Genomic DNA, 10218 nt, shown 5'->3' on the forward strand with positions numbered 1-10218 from the left:
AAATTAGTTTTTGCGTGCAAACTTTTCCAAGTTACGTTAAATGCACTTTTTAACTAATTATGTCTGTCCGAATTTTTTGCTACTACTAATAATTCTGACCTTTAAGCAGGAACATGGCGTTGAAATATAGTTGAAAAAAGTTGGAACATACAAAGTTAATCATTTCAGGCAATTATCTCAAGGTCGCCTAAAAATTGAAATTTGCTGAAAAAAAATGCTCAAAAATGGCAGCTTGCTCTTTCTGTCCGCTCCAACTTCTTTTAATTTATTATACAGTGCTGATTTAAATTATCGGACAAAAGGCATAAAAATTATAAATTCTCCAGTTGGGTTGATTTTAGACAAAAAGCGATGAAGACAACGTTTGCTCAGTTTTTTAGCAGAATTAATATGGTTTAATTTGTTTTTGCGAAATTCAGGCTCAAATTTTTACCGCAAAAATGGATTTTTAATTAAAAATTACGCTGCAACTACCGGGGCAATTACTGACAAAGTTATATTAAAAAGAGCCTCCTTAATCGCCAGACTAGTAAGTAAGATCAAATTCATGCTATAATGCATAAAATCATTTCACTGTTTTTGCTTTTGCTCCCTCCCATGAGCAAATCAAAAACATCATTTGCGCCGCTAAGCTCAGGATATGAGTTTAGCTGCGTATATTTTTTGAATAAGGGTCAACTGCACCAAAGAAATGTCACTCCTTGGAAAAGTGCCCGGGTATTTAAAAAAGAAGTGGTTTTACATATTTTGAGACTTGCAAACAAGCAACGGAATCCGAATTCCCTCGCAAAAATATGCAAAATTAAATCGATTTTTCTGAACTTGGCGCTTTTTTTTTGACGGAGTTATTCGTTTTCACCTAAAATGGTTTATTACTTACTGCCGAGCGCAAAAAAATATGGTGTATAAACCAGGTACCATATGAACCCGCCGAAAATACGTATAGTACATTATTTTTTCATAGAATTATTAAGATAAATGACAATTAATCAAATAATTTATCAAAACTTATCGCGGTTATCTTTTGAAACGCACTTATAAATTACATGTGAACGGCGTTAGCTCTGTTAAAGTTATTACTTGCTGGGGAAGCGCTTAGATTTAAATATAACTGTGGGCTGTCAAAACTGGATACAGGAAAAAAGTACCAAAGAGTGTAGCTTTGTGCCGCTACAAGGTCAAATTTTTCAAAGTTTTTATAGGATAAAATTGCGTGTAATATATGATATCATTTGATGTACTGGCTGAGCGGATGAGCAGAACCCGCCCAACATGGTCTGAAGAAAGAAAAATGTACTGGGTCAATTTGTGCGACTTTTTTTTTCTATGCACAGCTGCGACAGAGGTTCATGCAAATTGGTGTTGACAGGAAGTGGCTTTGCAAACATTGACTCCGGACATCCTCGCTTTGTTGGGCTGATAGATCCAGAGTGCAATATTTCACATGTTATTGAAGGTTAAAACATGTCGATTACATTTAAAACCATTTTAGGAAGAATTTTTTCGAGCGATACTTATCATGACGTTCCGTTTGGATTATATATTTTTTGTTAAGTTGCAGCCTCTAAGAATGTACAGAAGCCTGACACACTTAAAGAAACACATGTTTTTTACACTTGCGAGTGCAAGTGTCTTGCAATCGGGAACAAACAAATTTTCTTACAAATCTTGCTTGGTTTTCTTAATTGCTTTATTATTGGACCTCAACAAATTACAGGTTCGTTCTCACTTGGCCTAGGGTTAATACCGATGTCCTCGCAGCCTAAAAATTGAATTTTTGGACTTTCGTTTGTCGGCTCAAGTTTTGTCGGCTAAGTTGACACAGCACGGTTTTGCTTGTGCTGTAAGCAACTTTCATTGCAAATGCAATTGCAAGTGTCGTTCAATCTAATTTCAGCGGGAAGGGGGACTTGATGAAAGGTTGAAAAAATTCATAAAATCTTTTTCGGCTCAACCTGTGTATACTCTAAGATTTCGGCTTATTTTCCTCTTCGTAACTTTTGTTCCGCTGCTGTTTAAGTGTTCAAATGTCTGGCATGTTTGCCTATAATGCAGTTCTATCGAGACATACGAAAATTTAAATTTTGGTAGACCTATTTTTTCGCCTTAATATATATTTTTTTTTATTGTGTTGTATCACAAGTGGTGCGAAGCTCCGATTCGCCTCTGTGTTTTGTTCTTACGTTTTTTTGTGGTTTTGAGTATACAACAGATGTCTTAGAATAAAGTGTTTTTTTTTATCAGAATGAAAAATTGGCTATAATTTGATAATGAAATAGGATTTGTTATTATTAGATGCTTATGAGAATGCGCGGGATCTGTGCGAGGAGTACTACTTGGTTGCTCCTGGCCTGCAGCTGAAAGACGAGAGCAGCTGTGATGTAAAGATGGCGTACATTCCCTCCCACTTGCATCACATGGCCTTCGAACTGTTTAAGAATGCCATGCGCGCCACAGTCGAGTACCATGGCAAGCACTGCGAACACATCCCTCCTGTGACAGTCACCATCGCACAGGGTCCCAGCGAACTCTCAATCAAGGTTATCCTCGTCTGTCCTCATCACCACCAGCGGATTTAGGAGGGGGGGGGGGGGGGGAATGGGGGGCGGACGCCCTGCCGAATCAAAGGGTTTCCCCTTGTACTATTTTGAGATATCCATTTTTGGCTGACTGACCCTAAAATTTTTCTAAAGGCGTCTTCGGTGCATAAATATACTAATTTTGAGGTTTGGCAAAATTTTCCAAAAAGTTCCTAAAAACGCCTTTTTTTTTAGCCTTTTTTCAACAATTTGCCTGCGGCGCACAAAATTTGGTCAAAATAGGGTCTTTACAGTAATATGGGAGAGCTCACAAAATAATTTTAGTCGACCTAAAAAAAGTCACAAAATTTTAGTTTTTATTTTTGAAAATCCGCCCCCCCCCCCCCCCTCGAGAAAATCCTAGATCCGCCCCTGCTCATCACTTTTAGTATTCACCCTCCCAATGCTGTTCTCATTAGGAACTTGTTCTTTCTGGATGTTTTGCTGCTCCATGGAATTCCCAAGTTTGTTTCTACATCGGCCACATTCTATATTTTGTCGTTTTTTCATAAAAGCTCTATAGAACTTTAAGAAACCGGTTCAATTTATGGGATTTGGAGTCCTAAGTTAAGTAAGTGTGTTGTTTGATTAGATCAGTGACAGGGGAGGTGGCTTCCCCCACCCGGAGACGTGTACTCTGTTTAAATATCTGTACACCACTGCCAAGCTGCCCATGCAGATTTCTACCCACGGAGGAGACTCTACTCCTCTGGTATGACAAGTTACGATTCCGTTAATTTTTGAGATTTTGTTCTGGTGTTTTGCTGTCTCAGCGCAGCACCTAAAAAGGTATGAAATATAACAGGGAATTTTGCTTAACTGAAACTGTTATAACTTTCGTGCGGGAAAAAAGTTATTTGACTTATATTAGATGGAGTTAGCTCGATCGAAAGCGAAAGTAGACGGAGTTAAGCAAGCTAAAATTGCAAAACTGTTAAGCATACAACAAATGCGAAATGCTTTCTCTGGTATAAAAAGAGCTGTATGGGGCTGTTCGAACAATTACAGGTAATTTTAGGCCGGCTACGGATACGGACTGCCTCTGTCCAGAATATACGCGAGATACTTCAACGGGGACTTGATATTGTGTCCACAGGAGGGATTGGGTACAGACGCCATCATTTACCTCAATGTAAGAAAGTTGAACTTCGAGCTTCGATCACAGATGTGGGAAAGAGCTTTGTATTCGGTTGTGTTTTGCAGCAATTAAAAGGCAGGCAGTTTTGTCAGTAAAGATACCCAAATATAAGTTTTGACGTATTTAATGACGCCGAAAAGACAACACTTTTTTCAAAACGCCGTAAACTGTTAACTTGTTAGCCTCCTCCGTTGCTAGAATATTTTAAAAACTCAGAATGTTTTGTTTTGCTAACTTTGAAACTTGAACAGCAGCCGTTGTTCATGACGGTCATCATCTTGGCAAAAAAAAACTAAAATGTGGTGTTCAAGGCGTTCTCATCACGTAGCTTCGAGCATCTTCCAGTGTTTAACTCGGCCACCAAACGGCAGTACTTGGCACCCCAGACTAAGTCAGACTGGACTCATCCTCCTTCACAGAAGCAGATGACGAACAGCAGCGAGGTAGAAGAGAAGAAACATCCTGGAAAGTGACCTGATGACGTACTCTCGAAGTGTTTGACAACCAACGAATCAACTTGAACTTTTTTCATAAACTCAGAACACAGCAGTAGCCATTAGGGATTTTAAAAAATTATTATTGCTATTTCAAACTTCATCAATCTCAGAGCAGATAGTGACTGATTTTTTTCTGCCTAAAGCAACGTTGAAATAATAATTAATTTAATCAGCGGTGATATTGCTTGAAAAAGATTTGATACATCTGCTTTGATAGAGAATTAAATCAATTCTCAGTGGAAGCAGGAATGAAAGGTTGAAATAAATATCGAATGTCATTTAATTTGTGTGTGGCAAATAAGACGGCATCTGTTAATACGATGTATGGATTAAAGGGCGTTTTATGTTGTAACATTTGCTGATCCAGTGTTTGAGAATTTATTTATCAGTATCAGAGAAATACAAAACTTAAAGAATCGCTGTCCTCAATGATTCGTTGTCTTAATAGCTGTCATCTTATCCCAGTTCGAGTTCACCGCCAGTTCAATCAGGACTTGGCTTTGAGTCTTCTAATTTAAGATGAGTCTCATGTGCTGTTTGTAGACAAAGCTGTTAAATTGTTGGCAAATTTCGTGCATCTTAATTCGTAAAAAAATTGGTCCGTATTAGATAAGTTAGATTTTGAATAGTATTTGGTCTGCGAAGACTAAATGGGCAGTTTAGGATTGGTTAATTTCGTGCAAATTTGTTGACCGAAAATGATATTGACAACAGTTTGACATTGGTATTTTCATAATGGTGCATATGATATCCTATGGGTGTTTATTTGTAATAAATTAATGGTTTTCAACCAAGTGTCAATGAACGAAGTGAAGACACTTATTTAGGTCGCAATGTTGTTTTTGATAGAATTTGATCATCGTCAAGGTTGGTTTTTCGTGGTTCGACCTTTTCTTTCTTTCAAAGTTCAATTCTCCTCCCTTTGCAAAAAGGAAAAAAACTGTGCTCCAATTACGAATGTGCAAATGGTGCAAAAAACGCGAATGACTTGAGTTTTCAATGTGGATTTTCATTTTAAGTTTTCTTAGGGAAAGAGAAAATTACCTATTGACAGTTTTCTCTAATTAATTTCAGTGACAATCATTCATTAAAATTCTGAAATTGATAGAAGTTCTAAATGAATTTTTCCTCGGAAGTTATAAAATGCTGAAAAAAGTCTTTTTTTTTTCCCGGTATTCTTGAGTTCATTGAGACTGGTCCACTTCCTGTTGGCTATGTGGCGAACAAGTAGGGTAGCTCAGTACTCAGTTGTTACTTGTTTTCAGTTTTTGGTTAAGGTGTTTTTTTTCCATGCAGTTTGACTACCTCAAGGAAAGCTCGTATGTTCAAGAAGGGTGTCACGTTAAAAACCTTGTGACTTTGTCTCATAAACACTCAAAACCCGGTTGCACTCGGTCTAGAAAGCGTACCATGGGATCCCAAGATCTGTACTTTATATTTTTCGAGATGCGCGAAGTAAAGATGTTTTGCAAAAATGAATTCACAAGCTGAATTGAGTCGCTCTGTGATTTGCTTTTTTCTTAAGGATTTTTTTTCTGTTCTTGGCTTTAAGATTTTTAAGTTAGATTTTATAGGCTCAGTCTCAAAAGCGCGTCCTGTGGAAGCCGTTACAATTTTTGTCAACTGAAAGCGCTATACTGGGAAATAACCTTGTAACCGATACTAGACTTTGTTTTTACCTCTTAATGTCACTTTTTGTTTTCGTCTAATCTTTGGTCGGCTTACCTGCCGGTAGTTCTAGGTTTATTGTTTTTGATATTTTAAATACTTTTTCCGTCATTTTCATGAGGGTTATTTGTTTTTGATTTAGAAAACTGTGATTACACTTGCGATTTATGCTAATCCTTTCAATCCAGATCACAGGAAGTCAAGGCTAGCTCGAGAGATCACGTGTAACCTCTGTAAGAAGCGTGGACATTTTGCGAAATGTTGTAAGTCGTCGAAATGAAGAGTGAATCTGGTTCGTGAAGAGGAGGAACTGTCTATCTCGCAGCGGACTGTAATTTCATCGATGTTGAGGACGATAGTGAACCTGAATACGCAGTTTTCCAATTGGAAGTTATAATGCAGAAAAACAGTATTGAATTGCGAAAATCAGCTGGGGGAAAGCCTAGGAGCCTTAGTGTTCAACTTCGGTCAGGCCCTAATTTTTTTAAATTCTACTATCGATACCGGAAGTCCGGTCCCATTCCTCAACAAACGAACGATAGCTTTATTACTTTCACGCAATCCGTCTAACCAATTCCGGGATATTGTACGGCATCCGATAGAAACCACATGCGTGGATTATAACAAGCGTCCCATTCAGTTTTTCGGTTCAGTTACGATTCCTGTTTCCTCAAATGGGTCGAAAGTTGAAGATGCCACTTTTCTTATTTCTGAGAATCGGAGAAATCTTCTTGGTCTGGACCTACATGAGAAATTGGGTGTGTTAACAACTCACTTAGGAGCTGAAACCATTCCTTTCTAGAAGACACAACGCATGATCCCATATCGAATTATTGGAAATCGTATTTCGCGAAACGTTACACTCACGTTTTCAATCGTTTGGGTCGTTCAAAAAAATCACAAATTTTATACTCATTTCAAAGTTCCTCTTTTCCTCGGCAAGTAAAAGGGCGTAAAAACCCTATACATATTCAGGACAGGGTCGCGGGAGACCTTGGTCAAGGATGGACATATCGGAAAGGTGGATGAGTGCACGACCGATCACTTTATTGCACCTATTGTGTTGACCGCGAAAAATGATGGTTCAATAAAAATAGACCTTAACGCCAATCCTATAAATGTGCAGATCTGGAAAAACAAGTACCAGATGAGCAATATCCATAAGCTCATTGACTCGGTGGCACAAATCCTTACCAAAAACATTCCTGGAAAGGTCTGGTTCACATTCTTGGATCTAAAGTATGCTTTCAGTCAGTTGCCTTTATCGTCTTTAACTAGCAGTCACTGCAATTTCAGTTTTTTTTTGTGTGGAGAAGCAACAGGAACGTACAGATTTTATGGCTTGACTGATATGCCAACGGAGTTCCAGGAGGCAATAGATTTTACCTTACAGGGCTTAGACGGTGTCATTGCTACTTAGACGACATTTTGGTGGTCACAAGGGGATGTGGAGGACCACAACAATCTTGTCGAGGTAGTGATGAGAAGACTTGATCAAGGTTATCCTCGTCTGTCCTCATCACCACCAGCGGATTTAGGGGGGTGGGGGGGGGGGGGGGGGGGGCGGACGCCCTGCCGAATCAAAGGGTTTCCCCTTGTACTATTTGGAGATATCCATTTTTGGCTGACTGACCCTAAAATTTTTCTAAAGGCGTCTTCGGTGCATAAATATACTAATTTGGAGGTTTGGCAAAATTTTCCAAAAAGTTCCTAAAAACGCCTTTTTTAGCCTTTTTTCAAAAATTTGCCTGCCGCGCACAAAATTTGGTCAAAATAGGGTCTTTACAGTAATATGGGAGAGCTCACAAAATAATTTTGGTCGACCTAAAAAAAGTCACAAAATTTTAGTTTTTATTTTTGAAAATCCGCCCCCCCCCCTCGAGAAAATCCTAGATCCGCCCCTGCTCATCACTTTTAGTATTAACCCTCCCAATGCTGTTCTCATTAGGAACTTGTTCTTTCTGGATGTTTTGCTGCTCCATGGAATTCACAAGTTTGTTTCTACATCGGCCACATTCTATATTTTGTCGTTTTTTCATAAAAGCTCTATAGAACTTTAAGAAACCGGTTCAATTTATGGGATTTGGAGTCCTAAGTTAAGTAAGTGTGTTGTTTGATTAGATCAGTGACAGGGGAGGTGGCTTCCCCCACCCGGAGACGTGTACTCTGTTTAAATATCTGTACACCACTGCCAAGCTGCCCATGCACATTTCTACCCACGGAGGAGACTCTACTCCTCTGGTATGACAAGTTACGATTCCGTTAATTTTTGAGATTTTGTTCTGGTGTTTTGTGTCTCAGCGCAGCGCCTAAAAAGGTATGAAATATAACAGGGAATTTTGCTTAACTGAAACTGTTATAACTTTCGTTCGGGAAAAAAGAAAAAAAATATTGACTTATATTAGATGGAGTTAGCTCCATCGAAGGCGAAAGTAGACGAAGTTAAGCAAGCTAAAATTGCAAAACTGTTAAGCATACAACAAATGCGAAATGCTTTCTCTTGTATAAAAAGAGCTGTATGGGGCTGTTCGAACAATTACAGGTAATTTTAGGCCGGCTACGGATACGGACTGCCTCTGTCCAGAATATACGCGAGATACTTCAACGGGGACTTCATCTTGTGTCCACAGGAGGGATTGGGTACAGACGCCATCATTTACCTCAATGTAAGAAAGTTGAACTTCGGGCTTCGATCACAGATGTGGGAAAGAGCTTTGTATTCGGTTGTTTTGCATCAATTAAAAGGCAGGCAGTTTTTTCAGTAAAGATACCCAAATATAAGTTTTGACGTATTTAATGACGCCGAAAAGACAACACTTTTTTCAAAACGCCGTAAACTGTTAACTTGTTAGCCTCCTCCGTTGCTAAAATATTTTAAAAACTCAGAATGTTTTGTTTTGCTAACTTTGAAACTTGAACAGCAGCCGTTGTTCTTGTTTTTATTTGATCCCTTATAGGTTGTGAAAAAGACATTAACCGGGTCTTTTTTCTTTTCATGACGGTCATCATCTTGGCAACAAAAAAACTAAAATGTGGTGTTCAAGGCGTTCTCATCACGTAGCTTCGAGCATCTTCCAGTGTTAAACTCGGACACCAAACGGCAGTACTTGGCACCCAGACTAAGTCAGACTGGACTCATCCTCCTTCACAGAAGCAGATGACGAACAGCAGCGAGGTAGAAGAGAAGAAACATCCTGGAAAGTGACCTGATGACGTACTCTCGAAGTTTTTGACAACCAACGAATCCACCTGAACTTTTTCCATAAACTCAGAACACAGCAGTAGCCATTAGGGATTTTAAAAAATTATTATTGCTATTTCAAACTTCATCAATCTCAGAGCAGATAGTGACTGATTTTTTTCTGCCTAAATCAACGTTGAAATAATAATTAATTTAATCAGCGGTGATATTGCTTGAAAAAGATTTGATACATCTGCTTTGATAGAGAATTAAATCAATTCTCAGTGGAAGCAGGAATGAAAGGTTGAAATAAATATCGAATGTCATTTGATTTGTGTGTGGCAAATAAGACGGCATCTGTTAATACGATGTGTGGATTAAAGGGCGTTTTATGTTGTAACATTTGCTGAACAAGTGTTTGAGAATTTATTTATCAGTATCAGAGGAATACAAAACTTGAAGAATCGCTGTCCTCAATGATTCGTTGTCTTAATAGCTGTCATCTTATCCCAGTTCGAGTTCACCGCCAGTTCAATCAGGACTTGGATTTGAGTCTTCTAATTTAAGATGAGTCTCATGTGTTGTTTGTAGACAAAGCTGTTAAATTGTTGGCAAAGTTCGTGCATCTTAATTCGTTAAAAAAATTAGTCCGTATTAGATAAGTTAGATTTTGAATAGTATTTGGTCTTCGAAGACTAAATGGGCAGTTTAGGATTGGTTAATTTCGTGCAAATTTGTTGACCGAAAATGATATTGACAACAGTTTGACATTGATATTTTCATAATGGTGCATATGATATCCTATGGGTGTTTATCTGTAATAAGTTAATGGTTTTCAACTAAGTGTCAATGAACGAAGTGAAGACACTTATTTAGGTCGCAATGTTGTTTTTGATAGAATTTGATCATCCTCAAGATTGGTTTTTCGTGGTTTGACCTTTTCTTTCTTTCAAAGTTCAATTCTCCTCCCTTTGCAAAAAGGAAAAAAACTGTGCTCCAATTACGAATGTGCAAATGGTGCAAAAAACGCGAATGACTTGAGTTTTCAATGTGGATTTTCATTTTAAGTTTTCTTAGGGAAAGAGAAAATTACCTATTGACAGTTTTCTCTAATTAATTTCAGTGACAATCATTCATTAAAATTCTGAAATTGAT

At 38.2% G+C, this 10218-nt stretch overlaps 2 protein-coding genes across 3 annotated transcripts in view; both read left to right on the forward strand.

Moving 5' to 3' along the window:
* Positions 1-5188, forward strand: part of LOC134842820 (pyruvate dehydrogenase (acetyl-transferring) kinase isozyme 2, mitochondrial-like) — a 28875-nt gene extending 23687 nt beyond the window's left edge. Inside the window, exons 7-11 of one of the 2 annotated variants that reach the window (XM_063859314.1) lie at positions 1370-1456; positions 2296-2540; positions 3172-3291; positions 3598-3711; positions 4029-5188. In XM_063859314.1, the coding sequence (XP_063715384.1) occupies positions 1370-1456; positions 2296-2540; positions 3172-3291; positions 3598-3711; positions 4029-4190 (728 nt within the window). In that variant the 3' untranslated portion in view covers positions 4191-5188. The remainder of the gene's footprint in view (positions 1-1369; positions 1457-2295; positions 2541-3171; positions 3292-3597; positions 3712-4028) is intronic. The other variant, XM_063859315.1, reaches the window with a different exon arrangement.
* Positions 5189-7233: 2045 nt separating this feature from the next.
* LOC134841700 (pyruvate dehydrogenase (acetyl-transferring) kinase, mitochondrial-like) lies at positions 7234-9239 on the forward strand. The gene is made up of 4 exons (XM_063857735.1): positions 7234-7254; positions 8004-8123; positions 8435-8548; positions 8927-9239. The coding sequence occupies exons 1-4, from the start codon at positions 7234-7236 to the stop codon at positions 9041-9043; spliced, it is 372 nt and encodes a 123-aa protein (XP_063713805.1). The 3' UTR covers positions 9044-9239.
* The last annotated feature ends 979 nt before the right edge of the window (positions 9240-10218 follow it).

Source organism: Symsagittifera roscoffensis, chromosome 3 (assembly GCF_963678635.1).
Source record: "Symsagittifera roscoffensis chromosome 3, txSymRosc1.1, whole genome shotgun sequence".
NCBI classification, from domain to species: Eukaryota; Metazoa; Xenacoelomorpha; order Acoela; family Convolutidae; genus Symsagittifera; species Symsagittifera roscoffensis.

What these genes read in the sequence shown, in the direction of transcription:
- LOC134841700 (XM_063857735.1), top strand. Translation starts at nt 7,234, where the DNA reads ATGCCAACGGAGTTCCAGGAG. An exon ending in GAGGAGACTCTACTCCTCTG is followed by an intron (nt 8,124 to 8,434) that starts GTATGACAAGTT and finishes AGGTAATTTTAG; the next exon opens with GCCGGCTACGGATACGGACT. An exon ending in ACGCCATCATTTACCTCAAT is followed by an intron (nt 8,549 to 8,926) that starts GTAAGAAAGTTG and finishes GTGGTGTTCAAG; the next exon opens with GCGTTCTCATCACGTAGCTT.